The following is a 20,003-nucleotide window of genomic DNA, read 5'->3' as shown; positions in this document are numbered from 1 at the left end:
TGGAGAAATGACTGTAATGACCAACAAAGGAAAGGCAGCTACATCTTTTACGCATAGTTCCCAAAGAGCATTTAATAAAGTATCAAATCAAAGCAAACTGGATAAAATAGAAGAGTTCTAGGATAGACAATAAAAGCGTTTGTTGAATAGGAAAAAAAAAATTATAGGAACAAGTGATGGAAAATGGAAAGAAATGGCAGGGCTACCCACAGGAGAGATTCGGGACTTACCATTCAGATGATTATTTCAAAATGTAAGAAAAGCAGTGCTGATCACACAAAAGCAGAGGATACGAGAGATAATTTAATGATGACAGCAGCGTGAGAGGTTTCAGAAATCAAGGCTCTACCTTCCAAATGCATGACCTCTGAGGCCTAAGGCAAAATACTTCACATGTCTGAAGAAACGGGATTATAACTCAAATACTCACTGTGCCAGTCTGCGAGTGGATCATGGAGAGCAGTTGATAACTGTATTTTAAAACACCAAATTCCATTTGAACCCATGAGCATGCCAGTAAGAAGGAAAACTTTCCACTGCTGGCAGCCAGGAATTTTGAAGCTGACAAATGGTTTGATTCTCCAAGATGCACTGAGATGCTTATGAAGTTGCTTTATAGGGAAGTCAGGATCTTGCCTTTATTTTATTACTTACTCAGGAGAATTAAACAATTTCTTTATCTGCCCCTCCCCTCTCCTATCAGGGACAGTAAGCCATGAGTCGCAGTGCAGGATGCTCAGTGAAGCTGTCTGGCCTGCCAAACATAGCATGAGCTTTATCTGCCAGAGCACATTGGCTCACATCTGCTTTAACTGCCCACTTGCAGGTGACATCCGCCGCCCCCAATTAATTAGCTTCGAAGTCACAAGTGCTTGGCATATAACAAGGGAAGAAATACAAGATTTCTTTGCCACACCATACCTGAGAGTATAAAACCTAACTGACCTCACTAGTGTCAGGCATTTATGTCACACGGGCGCTCTTCACAACGGAGGCAAGGAAGCGCATCCCATTAATTAGAGAGGGGAAAAGGCTGGTAAGCCACCTACTCCAGCCCAGCGCCCACACCACCCTTGCCTCTGCTGCACCTGCTCTTGAATACCTGGGAATTCATTCCATCCTGCACTAAGTCCTCCCCCACGACTCCATTCACACATCCTGCAATCATCACCAACATGCTTGTGTTTGAAAGCAACCTAGGAAAATAGGTCTCCACTGACTGTGGAGTCATGTACCAAATGTGTGAGCTAAGCAGAGTAGGAGGGGCTGTCAGCACAGGAGAGAATTCAAACCCTCCTTTCCCTTGAGCTCCCCTTGAGCTGTAGGTCCCTGACTCTCTCTCCAAGACAGTCCCAGGCTGCACTCTGCAGCTGGGTCAGGGAAGGGCCATTTCAATACAGACACACCCACTGTAGGGCTTGGCAAGACTGAACGCCAAACAAGCCTAATTTGTAAGGGTCATAGAACAAGGCCTAGCTAGTGAGGACAGTGACCACATGCAGAACATTAACACACAGAATACCATGCCCGACCTTGGAGGTGGCGCAATGGGACATACATGTCCTGATGAGCTATGCTGCGTTCACACTGGTAGTTCACAGGAAGAAAAGGGGTCCTTCCTCTACATTTACAATAACCCTAACAGGGAAGTGCGACACTTGAGGTAGCTAATGCAGGTTATTAAAAATACATCCTATGAGAGGGAGACAATGCATAAAGCACTAGCATGGGGATACCACAGCTGTTACTGGCTTATGGAAACCTCACAACTCGTGAGGTGCTTCTCTGACATTCATGATGGGATGGGTCCTTCCCAGAGGAGCTCAGCCGGAAGAGGCAGCACTGAAAGCCTAACAGCAATAGCCGTTTAGGATTACATTTACACTCGAACACACGTTCCCAGGGAGCGACTCTGCAGTTACGGCTGAAGCAGTGTAAGTGTTGCCGTGCCACCATGAGCAGCACGAGAGCATGCAGTGCAAATCTCAGCTCACTCGGCCAAGAACCAGCTTTTAAAAAATGACAGGTTCTTATAACCTTTCATGCCCATATTGAGATCAGAGGGGAGAATCAAACAGATGCCACTCTCCCTGAGCTCTCCTGTAGTCAGCATACACCACCCAGTCCTGGCCTCAAACAACCAGACAAGATTATTAGCTGATCTGTTTGGTTCTGCGGAGCAAGTGGAGATTGGCCTGATGGTGGCCTGTGCAGGCTCAGGCTAGTCCCAGTTAGGAGCAGGCTCATCACAGATATGAGCAAATGCCAGTTCAGCCATTGAAATAACGTGAATGGCTCACAAATTATTCTGTGGCCTGGTGGAAGGTATATTGGCCAGGGTACCCAAAGACTATGAATTCAAGTCTTGTCTTCTGCTGACAGCTGTTAATATTCCTCTGCACCTCACGGCTCTTGGTATTAGTTTGCAGCTAAAATGACTGAGGTTGCACAAGATCAAATCAGGACCCCGCTGTATAATACAGCAGACCAAATCTCATTCACTGGGCCACTCTGCCCTTGGCAATGCATCTGCGAAGTGAAATGGTCACCTGACAGTACATCAGTGCAGTGTGCAAGGAAGGGGCTGCATAAGGAAGGAGAATGGGGCTCTGGTTACTGGAATGGACTAGGGACCAGGAGACTCAGGTTCTGCCCAGGACTCGAGTGCAGACTTCACAGATTCCAAGGCCAGAAGGGAACATTTGATGATCTAATCTGACCTCCTGTATAACACAGGCCAGAGAACTGGCCCAAAATCATTCCTAGAGCAGATCTTTAAGAAAAACATCCAAGAGTGATTTAAAAATCACCAGTGATGGAGAATCCATCCCTCTCCACCTCCGGTAAATTGTTCCAGTGGTTAATTACTCTAGCCATTAAAAATTTACACCTTATTTCCAACCTGAATTTGTCTAGCTTCAACTTCCAGCAACTGGATCATGTTAAACCTTTATCTGTTAGACTGAAGTGCCCATTAGTAAATATTTGTTCCCTGTGTATGTACTTACAGATTGTAATCAACATACCCCTTAATAATATCTTTGTTAAGATAAATAGACTGAGATCCTCAAGTCTAACACTATAAGGCAGGTTTTCTAATCCTGTAATCATTCTTGTGGATCTTCTCTGAACCCTCTCCAATTTATCAACATCCTTTTGAATTGTAGACCCCAGAACTGGACACAGTATTCCAGCAGCAGTCGCACAAGTGCCAAATACAAACGTAAAATAACCTCTCTACTCCTACTTGAGATTCCTATGTTTATGGATCCAAGGATTGTATATTAGTCCTTTTGGCCACAGTGTTGCACTGGGAGTCAAGTTCAACTGATTATCTATCCCTGGACTCACAAAAAGTCTTTTTCAGAGTCACTGCTTCCCAGGACAGAGTCCCCCATTCTATAAGGTTGGCCAACATTCTTTGTTCCTTGATGTGTATATCACATTTAGATGTATTAAAATACATTTGTTTGCTTGTGCCCCAATTTCCAAGTGATCCAGATCATTCTCTACCCGTGACCTGTCTTCTTCATTATTTACCACTCCCCCAATTTTTGTGTCATCTGCAAATTTTACCAATGACGGTTTTGTCTTCCAGGTCATTGATAAAAATGTTAAATAGCATAGGGCCAAGAACCAGATCCTGTAGGACCCCACTTGAAACACACCAGTTCAATCAGGATTCCCCTTTAACAGTTACATTTTGAGATCTATCAGTTAGCCAGCTTTTAATCTATGTAACATGTGCCATGATAATTTTATAACTTTCTACATGTTTAATCAAAATGTCATGCAGTACCAACTCAAACATTTTACAGAAGTCTAAGTATATGACATCAGTGCTATTACTTTTATCAACCAAACTTGCAATCTCATCAAAAAAAGATATCAAGTTAGTTTGACAGCATCTATTTTCTATCAATCCATGCTGATTGGCATTAATTATATAACCCTTCTTTGATTCATTATCAGTTGACTCCTGTATCACTTGCACCATTATCTTGCCCGGGACTGATGTCAGACTGACAGGCCTATAATTACGTGGGTCATCCTGTTTACCCTTCTTCTCCTTGCTTTGCATCTCTTGGCTCGAGTTGCTTGAGCTCTCTCTCTGTGCTTCAGTTTCCTCATCTGTAGTATATCTGGCATCTCCAGGGACCTGATCTACCCCTTTGCCTTCTAAGAACTATGGGGATGCCCTGTTCACAATCACACTCTGTTTGGGGTGAGGAGGCATCAGGAGGGGGACACAAGGGTTGTGGAGGCAAGTGCTGTGTTTGATGTTACATATTTGTAGACAGTAGCTCTGAGCCTGCTGAGCAGCAGGAGTGGGGCAGGAGGAGGGGAGCCTGTGATCCCTTCCCTTCCCCATCAGAAATTTCCCTGAGAAAGGCATGGGGAAGCTGAGAACAGGCAGACTCAATGCATGTAAGAGGCATACAGGGAAGCTGAGAAGAAGAGATTACTCACTTTGTGCAGTAACTGCAGTTCTTCAAGATGTGTGTCCTTATGGATGCTCCATTTCAGGCACGCATGCGCCTCTTGAGCTCTCGATCAGAGATTTTCAGTTGGCAGTGTTGGTTCAGACCATGCATGCTCCCTGTGCCGTACACCAAGGCTACATAGGAGTGTGCGGGTGGAACCACCTTCAGCCGAACGTCCCTTCTGACGCGGAGGGGAAGGAGGGCAGGTAGTGGAGCACCCAAAGGGGGACACATCTCAAAGAGCCATAATTACTGCACAAAGGGAGTAACCTCCTTTTCTTTTTCATGTGTCCCTTGGGTGCTCCACTTCAGGTGACTTCCAAGCAGTATCCCCCGAGGGAGGAGGGAGCCTTGGAACTGAGACTAGAACTGAAGACAGTACTGCAAAACCAAGTGCCACATCGAATCTGGTGGCATGGATTAAAGTGTAATGTTTTAAAAACGTATGTCCTGAGGCTCACGTAGAGCCCTACATATCTCAGATACCAGCATATTCTTATATAATGCTGTGAATGTTGCTTGTAATCTGATCAAATGTGCTACCACTCTTTGGGAGGATGAACGCCTGATATCATAACATGTGATAATACATCCAGATATTCACCTTGATAGTCTGAGCAGAGATCATGGACCCCTTGGATCTATATGCAAAGAAGATGAAGAGCCTTGATGACTTTCTAAATTGCTTGGTCCAATCTACATAATAAAAAGCCAACACCCTTCTAACATGCAGGGTATGAAAACAGGATTCCTACAGAGAGCTGTGCAGCTTTGGAAAGAGCACAGGTAGATAAACAGATGGTCAACATGGAACTGCCACAGAATCTTAGGCATGAATTTAGGGTGTGGATGTAAAGACACTTTGCCCTTGAAGAATACCATCACGGAGGGGATCTGCCATCAGGGTTCCAATCTCCCGACCCTATGAGCCGACGTGATGACTACTAAAAACATCGTCTTCACAGATAAATGGAGCAGAGAACAGGATAATGTTGTCTGTCTCCTGTCTGATTTTGTTCATCACCCTTGGTATCAGCGACACTGCGGAAAATGCACAGAATAGACCCTTCTTCAAAAAAGAGGACATTTCCTGTTTCTAGAAGCGGCCAAGAGACCTACATCTGCCAGTCCCCATCTTTGGAATATGCTGTAGAGAACTTGAGTGTCTAGCTTCTATTCGTAGTCCCGAGAGAAGTGCTGCTCCTGAGGACACTGGCTGTGGTGTTCTGAATATCTGGAAGCAGACTGCTGAAATTTGGATCTGATGAACTATGAACCAGTTCCCTAGCTTCATGGGTTTGGCACACAGGGAGCGGGATCTTGCTTCTCCCTGCTTATTGATCGAGAACATAGAGGGTACGTTGTCTGTCATGACCCTGATTGATTTGCCCCTGGTGAGGGGCTGAAAATGAAGGCAAGCATTCCTGACAGCCCTGAGCTCCTTGTGATAGATGTGGAGACCGTGGAGATAGCCCTGAAATAGATGTGGAGACTGGTTTCCTGAGTTGTCCATCTGCCCTGAGTCTAGGGAGTTCCTCCCTCTGTCCCCTGTCCCTCCAAGGTGCCGTCTGACAGGGGAATAGATCGTTCTGAGCCAGCCCTGGAAGCAGCAGAGGCATAGCCTTGCGTGACTGGTCAAAAAAGTTGCAAACTGCCATATGTCCCAGCAGCTGTAGACAGTTTCTTATTGTGGTCCCAGGGCTCCCCTGAATTGCCCATACTAGACTGGATGTTACAAATCTGCCTAAGGGAAGTCAGGCTCTGACTGTCAATGAGCCTATATGTGCCCCTATAAACTTTAGAGGTTTACATAGATTTTTCTTTTAAATTCAGCTGCAGACCAAACCTCTGTAATAGAGGGAGTGTCATCTGGGTGGAAGATAGCACTGCTTGGTAGGAGCAGCCCTTGAGTAGCAAGTTGTTGAGGTACGGGAAGATTAGGATCACTTCTTGTCAGAGGTAAGCCACCACTTACCTTTGAGAACAACCATGGGTCCAAGGAAAGGCAGAAGGGAAGCACTTGGAATTGGAAATGATGCTGGCCTATAGTGAAGCATAGGAATTTACCTGTGCAATGGGTGTATCATAAGAACAAAGAACATAAAAACGGCCATACTGGGTCAGACCAAAAGTCCATCTAGCCCAGTATCCTGTCTTCCGACAGTGGCCAGTGCCAGGTGCTCCAGAGGGAATGAACAGAACAGGTAATCAGGAAGTGATCCATCCCCTGTCGCCCATTTCCAGCTTCTGGCAAATGGAGGCTAGGGATACTATCCCTACCCATCCTGGCTAATAGCCATTGATGGATCTATCCTCCATGAATTTATCTAGTTCTTTTTTGAAGCCTGTTATAGGTTTGGCCCTCACAACATCCTCCGGCAACGAGTTTCATAGTGCTTGGAACATGGGGAGCTGAGAACAAGCAAGCTTGGTGCATGTCACGTGGAAAAAAGCACAAGACTGGGTGGAGCTGATGATGGGTAATGCTCCCGGAACATGGTATGAATCTCCACATGTTCCAATGTGGGGAAAGGATTATAGGGCTCTCTCTGTTCCCTCACTCGTGCTGCTCATGGGGGGCTGGAATTCTGAGGGGGAACCCGCTTCCCCTATACGGGTGGTAGGCAGATTGGGGCTCCCCTTATGCCCTGGTGTTGACTTTAGCTGGGAGATGAGGGGCTGGGAGGGGTACCCAGGAACACATCCACACCTGTCCCTCAATCACGGCCCCCACACCACTGCCATTTTCCAAAACAACAGGAAGTCACACACAAGAAAGCTACATTGACATGGAGTGAAGGTGGTTGGCGCTCAGCCCTGCCCTGTGTGCCTCACCCCCTTCCACTGCAGGAGAGAGTCATTCTCAAAGTTCAAACGCTGAATGAGAGGGACCCTTCCCACCCAACACAGCCGCAGCCTTAACGCTGTCCCTGTGGAGATGGCTACAGACCAGGGGTGGGTAAACTTTTTGGCCTGAGGGCCACATCAGGTTTCTGAAATTGTATGGAGGGCCAGTTAGGGGAGGCTGTGCCTCCCCAAACAGCCAGACGTGGCCCGGTCCCCGCCCCCTTATCCGACCCCCCCTGCTTCTTGCCCCCTGATGGCCCCCCGGGACTCCTGTCCCATCCACCCCTCCCTGACCCGACGGCCCCCAGCCCTCCTGCCCCTGACTGCCTCCCGCTGCCCCATCCAACCCCTCCTCTCACTCCTAACTGCCCCCTCCCAGGACACCTGTCCCTTCCAACCACCCCTTCTCCCTGACCGCCCCTGGAACCCCTGCTCCTGACTGCCCCCTCCGCCCCATCCACCCCTCCACTTCTTCCTGACTGCCCCCTCCCCCGGGACCCTTGCCCCCATTCAACCCCCCCGTTCCCTGCCCTCTGACCGCCCTGACCCCTATCCACACCCCCGCCCCTTGACCACCACCCCGAACTCCCCTGCCCTCTATCCAACCCCCCCGCTCCTTGCCCCCTTACCGCACTGCCTGAAGCACCGGTGGCTGGTGGCGCTACAGCCGTGCCGCCCAGAGCACAAGGACAGGCAGCCGTGCCGCCCGGCTGGAGCCAGCCACGCCACTGCGCGGCACAGAGCACCGGGTCAGGCTGCAGCTCTGCATCTGCGCTGCCTGACAAGAGCTTGCAGCCCCGCCACCCAGAGCATTGCACCAGCAGCGCAGTGAGCTGAGGCTGCGGGGGAAGGGGAACAGCAGGGGAGGGGCTGGGGGCTAGCCTCCCAGGCCAGGAGCTCAGGGGCTGGGCAGCAGGGTCCCGTGGGCCGGATGCGGCCCATGGGCTGTAGTTTGCCCACCTCTGCTATAGACACTGGGAGTGTAACAGCAATTGACCGTGCCTAAGCAAACCTGTCATTGTATCTGTGCCTGGCACAGCTCCCAGCAGCACTCCCATTCACAGCCCCCAACTGAGCTCTGGGTGGCACCAGTGACCTGGTTGGGACTTGCTGCTGCTTGGCAGACACTGAGGGAGTGGTGAGGAGTTCTTAGGGCAGGATCACAGGGGCTGAGTTAACATTGTTGCTGTTCCCTGGCTGAATTTCCCGGTTTGCCAGCACTTGAGTTTTGGGAGGGCGGCAAGGAACACAGGGCAGGGCTGAGTGCCAGTGACCTTCGCTCCATGGTAAAAAAATGTCATGCATGTGAATGTACACACACAATAGTTTATGCATCAAAACCTCTATAAACTAAGAGCCACATTTTCAACAGCAGGCACAAAAAGCAAGTAGTTAAATACATCATGAAAATACATAGCCGGACGCCAACACCAAATGATTTTCTATGGTTTTGTCTACACAATGTAAGTGCCTACTTTTGAAAAATTATCCCTATATTTTATTTGGGATATTTTTACTCCCAAGTTAATTTTGACTTCACTAGCTGCAAGATAAAATTATAAAAACGTGCCTTCTTATCTGCTTAGGATAACAGCTGGATTTTGCACAGAAACAATCTAGGGTTCAGCAAGCAGCTGATGTGATGGAGTCTTGGTGCATGAAAGGAAAGCAGTTCTGGGAGGCACACGCCCAAGCCCTTTCTTTGTGTGAGCTCTAAAGCAGGTATTTCAGTGCTGCTGGGAATGAAGCTCGGAGACAGCACAGCCTCTGCAGACTACACTTTCCAAAACACAGAATAATGCAAATCAGGTCTGGTGTGCCCACTAGATGGGGCCTGGTGGTTACGATATTTTCAGAGGCTCCTTTAATCAGGTTTAGAATGCTACAAGTCATTTAAAAAACACATCTGCAATGACATTACAACCCAGGGAAGTCTGCACAGCCCTGTCCATTGATCTAGGAGCAGAAACACACACTGACAATCTGTAGAACTAGCAATATCTCATTTCCTCTCCTTTTTACCTATCAAATGACCACAGATTGAGCTGAAAGGATTCCCTTGATGTATTTGTGCTTTTTGTTTTAATCAGGGATGCCACTGAGCAAAATGATGCTAAAGGAAGTTCCCTTCCTAGCAATGCTTTACATTAACATGGAAAGAACTGTAAACACAGACATGCTTCTCACTGGTGATGTGGCTGGTTGTTTTCCAAATTTCACTCAGGTCAGACAGCGAAGCTAGATCAGTCTGTCAATAGCGCATTTGACTTTCTAGATGCCATTCAGCAGCACAACACTGAAATACTTGGGCTGGAAATACCATAGGGCAGTGGTTCTCATCCGAGGGTACATGTACCCCGGCGGTACGCAGAGGTCTTCCAGGAGGTACATCAACTCATCTAGATATTTGCCTAGTTTTACAACAGGTTACATAAAAAGCACTAGCAAAGGCAGTACAAACTAAAATTTCAGACAATGACTTGTTTATACTGCTCTATATACTATACACTGAAATGTAAGTACAGTATTTATATTCCCATTGATTTATTTTATAAGTATATGGTAAAAATGAGGAAGACAGCACTTTTTCAGTAACAGCGTGCTGTGACACTTGTATTTTTATATCTGATTTTGTAAGCAAGTAGTTTTTTCAGTGAGGTGAAACTTGGGGTACACGAGACAAATAAGACTCCTGAAGGGGGTACAGTGGCTCTGGAAAGGTTCAGTGCCACTGACACAGGGGAATGCACAATCCAAAGAACGCTTTCTTGGGGATTTAAAGGGATTGATGAAGACTGTCCAGTGCTTGGTTTTTCTAAATGTTAAGAAAAACCCATAAATGGTGGATATAAATTACCGGGTTGTGCTCCCTTAACAAAATCACGTGACTCTAAATTCACTTTCCTTTCTCCTGTATTCATTGACTGACGCTGCTTTGGAAAGGGAACGGCAGGCAGTTTGGTGAAGGGTCTGAAAAGTTATTTTTGTTTCAGTACCTTTTGAAATGTTTCCAAGCCCTGTGCTGAACCAATGACTGTGCTTGAGGCTTTGCAATTTGTTTTTTGAATTTTGGCCCCGTTCAGCGAGCCACCCCAGAGATCTGCACTGAGAGGAGGCCTCCAGTTCTGACATCCCTGCCCCCAAAAACTGTGGTGCATCAGGGTTCAAGCTCTCCTTTTGAAGATACCAGCAGTCCCTGCACTTTAAGTACTAACCTAAAAAGGCTTATATCTAGTTATTTTGTATCCCTAATGCCGCGCACTGACCATCTGATACATTGTTCTATATGAGTACCACCGGTTTTACTACACAGCATTACCTCGAGACCTGGGCTCAAATGTGGATTAAGTCAAAAAGAAAATTTGCTTAAACAGACTTCAGTCTGTTCTCTAGCACAGCATTTCTCAGATGGGGGTCCGCAAGAGTACTCCAGGGGGTTTGCAGGTGCTGCTGATCAACTCCTCCCCTCCCCCCAAGCACCTCCTGCATGCCGGGGAACAGCTGTTCAGCGGTGTGTAGGAGGCGCTGGGAGGGAGGGGGAAGAGCGGGAACGGGGCACGCTTGGGGGAGGGGACAGAAAGAGGCCGGGCAGGGATGGGGTCTTGGGGGAAGGGGTGGAGTGGGGGCAAGGCCTGGGGCGCAGCAGGGCACTTGGGGATCCACAACAAATTTTAAATCAAAATGGCGGTCCTTGGGTTGCTAAAGTTTGAGAACCACTGCTCTAGCAGATAGGTATCTGCTGATTTTGATACTGCTGCTGGCAGCATTTGCTAGCAGAGGCAGAGGGCTGGGACAACATGTAGTAATTGGGACCACAGATTTACCCCACTTGTGAGCCTAACTGTGGATCTGTAAATTAAAGTTAATAAACTGCCACAATAACCTATAACAAACTGCCACAATAACCTATAATGAATGGGAAAAGGTGCAAAAGGGAGTCAGAAAGACTGAATTAGTCCAAACAAAAGGGCCCTCTCATATAATTCAAGGATTGTGTTAAAATCATGTTTGGTGAACATGTGGGACCACAAATCAGTGAACCAAAATTGGCATGTGGGAAATTAGGCCTAACTGGTGAACCAAATAAGGAGAAGACAGGTTATTCTGCCCATCACTCCCTTTGGCGCCCTCACACAGAGACTTGAAGGGGAGCTGGCTACTATGACGCTGAGGGCATGAAAGACAAGAGAACAGGAGAAGGAGCAATCTTCACCATTCTGGCTGCTGCCCCACTAACTCTTGGGATCTACTGTGACACTGTTTGTCCTTCTTCATCCTAATCCTGAGAGAGACCCTGACCAGACCAGGCAGGACAGAGGGAGCCAAATGACATGGCCACCTTCACTGGCTCCAGCTGAATCCCAACCACCATCTGGGAAGTGAGGCCTTGTCACTCTTGTACCCCCCAGGTGTTCTTTTCCTTCCCCACCTTATTTCTTCTCTTTCCTATCCCTCTCCTTTTGCCTTCTGTTTCATAAGAGTCAGGTTTAGCTGGCCAAGACTGCATTTTTGCAGCACTGCTGTAGGCTGTGACCAGTCACAGCTAAAAGCAATGCCCTAAATAGCCGGGGGCTGGTACAAGTTTGCCAGGTCTTGCAGTGAGACAGGGTGGGTGAGGAGCATCTTTTACTGAGCCAACTTCTCTTGGTATAAGAAACCACCTTTTGAGCTTCACTGAGCCCTTCTGCAGGACTGGAAAAGGTAACCAATTGTCCAAACAGTGCGCTAGCCTTGTGTTTCTCCAGCAGTGAGGTTGCAAGTGAAAGTCAACACCAGAGACAGAAGCTGCATTTTTAATCTTTGCCGTTCTCATATGGGTCTCATTTTGTCTTCTAGGAAATGTGACTGGACTTTTCACAACAGCAGCAATGACAACAGCTCCAGCCCATCTCATCTAAGTGCTCTTTTTTCTAAAAAGGACAGTTATTACCATGTTTAATATAATTGAAGAGACTGTCAGACCAGGTTTTCCCCCTTAAAGACTCTCTCCTGCTAAAGGGAAAGGGAAGATGGAATGTGGTTAAAATGAAAGCCTTACATTTCAAGTGATTTAATGTTTCCTTCTTTTCTCTACCCTAATAAAGGGGTAAAGGATTTTTAATGGCATGTTTGCCATGGCACTAAGCAGGCTTAGGGCTCTGTATACCAAACCCTGAGCCTTGTTTATTACAGGTAATGTTGGACAGTTTCAGGGTCACATTAGCACTTTTGACTCTTTCGTCCCTTTACTCCATCTAAATTAATACACCAGAGTGGCAAGTGAAGGCATTGGGCAATGGTGTGGATGTGGGAGAGAGCAGAGAGGTCCAGGACTATACTAACAGAGAGTACCACAAGCCAGGACTGAGGGGCATCAGCCAGTGGTAAAGAGCTGTCGGGGGCAGGTCAGGAAGAGCAGAAGTTAGCACCTAGAATCTAGGCAGAAAAGACCAGGTAAGTTACCATCATCAACTCCTCTCTGCCAACTCACAGGTACTAAAGCAAGCTATTTAAGCATGGAATAGATATGGGGATAGACGCTTGTGTCGACATTCAAATCCCCTACCCATCTACGTCTGGATCAGTTACAATGTACATCAGACATTCCAATCCACTACACTAGCATCTCAAAAAGAAATTTCTGACAAATGCATAAAATTCATATTTATGCTGGTGAAAGGTCTTTGATTGACAGCCCTGGACACTTAACCCAACTGCAGAACCACAGTGCGAGCAGTGGTACTTCAAGCCTGCCCCACACCAGCTGGCATCATTCTTTGTCCTGATGCCAACATGCCACCCTTAGGGGTAAAATGATAGTTTCAGATGCCATTGAGTCCTTGGACACTCAGCTGAGGCAGCCAACAGGGGAGCCCTTTGGTTTTGAGAGGTGGTGATTTTGGTACGTGGACAGTCATCCTCTAGGAACTGAGATGCACAAACTAATTTTGCTTAGGACCCTAGCTATACAGTTGCAGACTGTGATTTTAAGTAACACACTGATGCACTCAGCAAAACATCCTGTACTTACAAAATAGTATTTACACTTATCTAGGAACACAGAACACCAGAAGTATAAAGGGGCTCCGTGAACTCTCTGAGCTTTCTGACAAAATGTCTCACATAGGACTGACCCGACTTTCTCCCATTCCCAGCCTGCCATGGAGCTAAGAGCCTGCTATGATTTTTTGGCTAATCCAGGGCTCATCACTAAAAAAACATTCCCAGGTGTCCCACCTGGTTATTTAAGCTCTCGTGAAACATCATACGGCTCAGCAGCATCATGACCTATGACAATGTAGTGTTACTCAATACACCTGCTGCTGAAGGATTCCCACAGTGCAAGTTATTCAGACAACCTGTATTTCCCATTTTCCAGAGATTCTGAGGCTACTACTAACCGCTCGAACACGTTTAAGGCGCTCCTCTAATTTCTCCTCTGCTTCACGTTCCCTTTGTACTTCCTCCAGGCGATTGATCAGCTCTGCAGCAAACTTCTGTGGTTCAACATGGATATCCTTTGGCATTCGGTATGTACGCTGAAGGAAGAACACACCATCGGTTAGCAAAAGGAGCAATAAACTGAAGCCAAAACTTTAAAATCTTAAAGGGAATCCTATCTCAGCTTGGAATGTCATTGTCCTACCAGGGATCAGGCTGTGCTAGGAGGGTAGAATTTGGGTTGGCTGGTGAACAACCCAAAGGGATAGTTTGGTCCATGCCAACAGCATTCCACTGATGAAACCAGAGTTCTGCTCTGCTTTCTGGGACCTCCTTCCGCACCCCATCTACACAGCTCCTTAATGATGAAGCGATTTTCTAGAATGAAAACTCCAGGGATGTGGTTATCATTGAATAACCAAACTCTGTTGCAGGCATGCCAGTGCTCAGTCCTTGCTGCTTATAAAAGTTAAATGTAATACTACTCTTACGAAAGGGCTGAAACATCAGGAATTTGTAGCAGAAAAGTTACCATCTTTTCATTTAACAGACCAGGGGATTCTAACATGCATACCTGGCTTCTGACCCATACCCACCAATCTAGGCTGGTGAAGGTTACCTACTTATCCATGTAAGCCTGGCCCAATGAGGCCAAAAAGGGTGAACTCTTTTGGCCTCTCGCCTGCTGGGATCTTCCTTTCAGTTACATCCCACAGAGTTTGTGCTACTTAACCCATGTACAAAATGCAACTGTTTCCCATGAAGCATCCTCTCTAACTGGAATAATGACACAACACAACTGCAACTAGTTCTCTTCAAAGTCATGCAAAGGCTGCTGTTTTAGTCTCCTCAAAAAAGCCATATTTTGTCATTTTATAAAGTGCAAAAAGATAGATATAATTTAATATTAACTAGAGAAAACAGCTCCAGCCTTACATTTCCTGATAACTCTAAAAGGCAGCATGCTGTCCTGAGCTGGCCAGATGGTAAGACAGGGATGGGGAAGAAAGACTAAAGGAGCATTTTGCTAAGGAAACAAGACAGGTAAAAGAATGATTTGCTGCTTGTTCCATGGGGCAGAGAGACGCCTATCCACAGGGAGTAGAAGAGGCCAACTACTTTTTCCTTTTCCCTATGCCAAATTATGCTGCACCTGGGGAGCTGAACGATGGAACAGTGATATGCCCCGTACCGAGCTATCAAACTGTCAACAATTGCATTTGCTGCATTTTCTCCATTACCCTTTATTCTATTGCTCTGATGACCATGTGAAATGACTTATCCCAACCAAAGATTTCACGAATGCTGAAAACAAGATGGAAAGTACAGTCACATGGAGACAGAATATGTTGTTACATGAAAAAGGAAGAGGGAGATGTTTCTACAACCAGAAACAACACAAGGAAACAAGGAAGCAAAACAGCAGGTGTGTTGGCCCACTGGAGCAGGAGGACTTATGCAGTATACTCAGCACCAGCCCTTTAACAGGTAAACTCCAAAATTTGGCAGTCTGCACCTTTAAATTTGTAAATAAACACAGTAACCACTTGATCCCCATGTTTAAACAAGGACCCTGACCCGAGCCAGGGCTCCGGGCTAGGACCAAGGAGCTCCTCTCCTGTCCCAGCCCCAGTGATGAAGTAGTACCTGCTGGCTCCTGATTGGTTAGCGTCTCTTTCTGGCCTTTCTACGCCCCATGAGGGCTAAGTACTGTGAAGGTTCTTCTTAGGCACCAGTGCTTCCCCCAAAATGTGAGAAGGCCGGATAGACACTGTCATATGCAGGATAACGTATATAAAGAATGGCTAGGATACCAGAAATACACTTCTCCCTGGGAATCCTACTGACTGAGGAGCAGAGACCAAATCTCTGTGAACTCTTCACATTTCTTTCTCATGCAGAACACGAGAGTTAATCTACAGTTCAATAAGGATGATAGAAATAATTCAAATCTCTGTGAAATCTTCATGTTTCTTTCTCATGCAGAACACGAGAGTTAATCTACAGTTCAATAAGGACGATAGAAATAATGCATATCTGCAAGACTTACAGGTGCATCCAAACTCTGCTTCTGCTCTGCCCCAGCACAGGCTGGGGTGGGAGTCAGGAAAAGGAAGGTTATATTTAACATAGCCCTTACAGGCGCCAGAGCTCCTCTTATGGAAGCAACAAGTTGAGAACACCTTTTATTACATAAAAACCCATGTCAAAGATTGAAGCAATGGGCTTTGCTCATTGGCCTCAGTGACTGAAACTGTGCTGGAAAGTACAGCTGATCAATGGCTAAATGACATGGGCTACAAGTATTCTGGCCCATGACAGCTTTCCTATCCCCCTCCCTTCTCTTGCACTGCAGGTTTGCAATAGCATGTAGACCCAATGCTCCTGAAGGATTTCTGCAGCCAGCATGTAATTCTTACCCAAAGGGATTCCTGGAAGAAAATGCCTGATCTACATGAACCAATGGAAGGAGTGATGCAATGGGGTGCTGTTCTCCAAATGCCTTTGGGAGGCAGGTCTGGACTGGTGACAACACAGGACATAAGGTGACTGCGGACTAGAGGGGCCACACCCCAACCTGAAGAGACTGTAAGTAGGAAGGCAGGTGAACACAGACTTGCTGCAGGGAGCATGCTACTGGAGTCGCTTCCCACAGGAACCTGGGCTGGGACCCAGTGGAAAGGGAGGGCCCAGGTCCCCTACCACACCCCCTTAAGGGCCTAGGCCTGGAGGTGGGTGGCAGGCTGAGGAGTTCTGGCTTGAAGGTCAGGAGCAGGCACCCCTACCACCTGACAGAGAGGCCAGAAGCCAGGTGCACTAACCTCTAGGCCACCCAGTCCTCCGAGCTCCTATCACAAAGTCCTTCAGCTTGCATTCTGACTTGTGAAAGAAATACAGCTGGATTTATTCAAACTGTGCTTCTGCCTCACCTGGGATTTCTGGTGAAGAAGTGGGACTCGTTTGGTCCTAAGGGGGAGGAGGAAGATGAGGATGATTTGGGCTGGCAGAGTGGGAAAAGGGTTTATCTTCTCAGAGATCTCTGTAAGGAGTCTCACAACAATGTGGGGTCCTTAGAGAGGAGAGCAAGGTCAGATGTGCCCCCTCCATCTGCAGGCAGGCCCGAAGAATCCCAGGATTTTAGCACTTGCACTAATGGAATCCTGTGCCATATAGTCGAGTCTCACTGCTGTAAGGCAGTGGTTCTAAACCAGGGGTCTGGGGCCCCCTGAGGGGCCACAAGCAGGTTTCAGGGGGGCCGCCAAGCAGGGCAACCAAAAGACTCTGAGGGGTTCTGAGCAGATAGCTGTTTCTGACTGAATATCTGTAAGCAACAACAAAGCACAGGAAGATTAGATGGCTGTGGCCATCTGGATACCTTCAGCTCAAGGGTTTTCCAGACTGTCCTTCTACCTACTGGTTGAAGAGAACCTGAAGATTGACACTGGATTCCAGGGGAAGGTCTGATGGCTTGGATCATGAAGCCATGGGTGACAGTGTATTAGGAGGGGATCGCTAGAGACTGTAGATGGATGTTTGTAGATCCTCTGGACATTCGGGTGGTGGGTGGGACACGCAGAATCCAGTCCTGACACTTTGTCCCTTCTCAGGGCTCTGAAGGTATAGAATTCGGAGGTAATGGAGACACATCCCAAGGTGAACATTTCTGCAACTGCAGGGTGAACTGGGAGGACATGCTTCAAAGATGAGTGACCCCTTCTCAACATCCCGCATTTTCTGCTCCACAGTGGAACTGTATGGAAGCCGTTACTTCCAATATGTATGGGCCGTCCTGTGAGGGTTTTCTGGGGAGTTGGCAACTGGAGGAAGGCCAGGATCAGATCCTCTCTTCCTTTGCCTGGGTGATCCGGGTCTCTCAGGGGCATGCTGTGAAGAGCTGTAATTTCCTGCTTGTGGGGAGCTGCGAAGAGGTCCCTAGAGATGACTGAGGAAGGGACTGGTGAGGCTGCAGCAAGCTCTCCTGGAGAATATCATGGAAGGGTCTTTCACAGGTGCATACAAAAAGACTGCCAATGACTTGTGGACCCAGGTAAAGGCCCCTGAGTTGAGGGTTTTCTGGAGGGCTCTGGAAGGAAAGAGTCCCTTACACGTCCATGGAATTGTCCTCCTGGAAGTTCCTGTCGGAGTGCTGGTTCCCCAAATGTATTCTGGTGAATTCCCACTCTGAGTGTCGACACCTGACAGAGATGACTGTCTGACGCAGGGCTGCTCCCGCTGTGACCTGGCTGCAGTGGATCTACTTGGCCGTGGGCTGGTGGCCAGGCCCTTCACACAGAACAGGCCTGCTACGGGGGCCTGCAATGCACAGGCATGGGCAGTGCATTCCCTGTGTGTTTCCTCATTTCTTCTGGGAATACACTTGCCCTTCTCATTCTCCATGTTGCTCCAGGGCTCCACTTGAGTCCAAGAATGAGATGGAGCGTCTTCAGAGACATAACAGCTGCAGCTGTTTCCCTGAGAAACAGGAGAACTGAAAAATGTCTTCCCACTTGCTGGAGAAGGGAGGAACTGGGCCCAAAGATTCTATCTCATGGATCACTACCTGCCTGAGAGGCAGGTGAGACACAAATCCACTGCCCATTCTAGTGGCAAGAAGCTGGTTGACAGAAGAAAATACTAAACTCCTAAAGCATTTCTAGACACTGTAAAATGTGAGGACTAGGTAGAACACAGGATGGCATGGGTTGGACTAAATGTTTTACTGGAGCTCATTTCAAGTGCCCTATAAAACTCCCTTGTGCGGATTCACCATTTCTGATTAGCTTGGCCATTTCTAAGCTCATGCTGGTAAACTGACTCTCTAGCATCATTAGGTAATCTTAATAGGTTGTACTTTATACACCTTATTACAAAGGTACTGTCATAACACTGCTCCTGTCTCCACCTGTGCCTGTGTTCAGATAGACAACCTAACCATGGATGTCACTACCCAGATCCTGGTGTGCATTTGCAGTCTGTGGCCTGCCTTTCCCATTCACAGAAAGGCAGGCTGGGGGGACCATCATCCACCAGGAAGCAGGTGGGAGAGCTACAGGAGGAGGTGGCTAGGCTGAGGAGCATCCGTGCCCATGAGGAATTCCTTGAGAGTATTCATATGGAGACATGCAAGGCGGAGGACTGCTGTCACACCACCTGGGGAGGAGGATAAGGCTCTGTCACAGGGAGGACACTGGCAGCTGATTACTTCTGGCAGCAGGCAGTGCTCCACCTATACTCCCAACCCACCCACCATGGTGATGGAAAACTGTTATGCTGCACCGGCAATGAGTGACGAGGAACCACCCCCAAAGGTGGAGGAGGAGAAGCCATGAACCCCCAAGGCTGGGAAGATCGTAGCCACCACTCCCAGGAGGAAATGTAGGATAGTGGTGGTTGGTGACTCTCTTCTGAGGGGGATGGAGGCACCCATCTGTTGCCCTGACTTGGGATCCCAGGAGGTATGCTGCCTGCCAGGGCCCCGTATCCGAGACATTACAGAGGGATTGTTGAGGATCATCCAGCCCTCTGACTACTACCCCCTGCTACTCATCCATGTGGGCACTAATGATACTACAAGGTATGACCCTCAGCAGATCAGAAGTGGCCCTGGAAGTAAGGGTGAAGGAGTTGGGAATGCAGGTGGTGTTCTCTTCAATCCTTCTGGTCAAGTGTAGGGGCCCAGGCAGAGACAGATGCATCCTGGAGATGAATGCCTGGCTGAGAGGATGGTGTCGCCAGGAGGGCTTCAGCTTCCTTGACCACAGGATGCTGTTCCAGGAAGGACTGCTAAGCAGAGATTGGGTCCACCTATCGAGGAAGGGGAAGAGCATATTTGGATACAGACTGGCTAACCTAGTGAGGAGAGCTTTAAACTAGGTTTGAAGGGAGCAGGTGACCAAAGCCCACAGGTAAGTCAAAAACATGGAGACCTGGGAGAAGGGTCGGAATTTGGGTGAGCATGGCCTGTTATAGCAGGGATAAGGGAAAGACAAGACAGAACGGGGATTGGGGGGGAGAAATCAAATCAGTGTCTTAGATGTCTGTATACTAATGCAGAAAGTATGAGGAATAAACAGGAAGAACTCAAAATGCTAGTAAACTAACACAACTAGTAGGATAATACGTATGACTGAAATATTGGTATAGAAGGGTACAGCTTGCTCAGGAAGGACAGGCAGGGAAAAAAGGGAGGAGGTGTTGCCTTATATATTAAAAATGTTATATACTTGGACTGAGGTTGAGATGGAAATAGGA

At 47.6% G+C, this 20,003-nt stretch overlaps 1 protein-coding gene across 3 annotated transcripts in view; it reads right to left on the bottom strand.

The window, feature by feature from the left end:
• AXIN1 (axin 1) overlaps positions 1-20,003 on the bottom strand; it is a 225,096-nt gene that overhangs the window by 27,759 nt on the left and 177,334 nt on the right. For all 3 annotated transcript variants that reach the window (XM_048865935.2, XM_048865932.2, XM_048865933.2), the window contains one exon: positions 13,712-13,849. In XM_048865935.2, the coding sequence (XP_048721892.1) occupies positions 13,712-13,849 (138 nt within the window). The remainder of the gene's footprint in view (positions 1-13,711; positions 13,850-20,003) is intronic.

Source organism: Caretta caretta, chromosome 10 (assembly GCF_965140235.1).
Source record: "Caretta caretta isolate rCarCar2 chromosome 10, rCarCar1.hap1, whole genome shotgun sequence".
Classification (NCBI taxonomy): domain Eukaryota; kingdom Metazoa; phylum Chordata; order Testudines; family Cheloniidae; genus Caretta; species Caretta caretta.
Note: the sequence above shows the minus strand (reverse complement) of the source record. Positions and strands in the feature narration are given on the sequence as shown.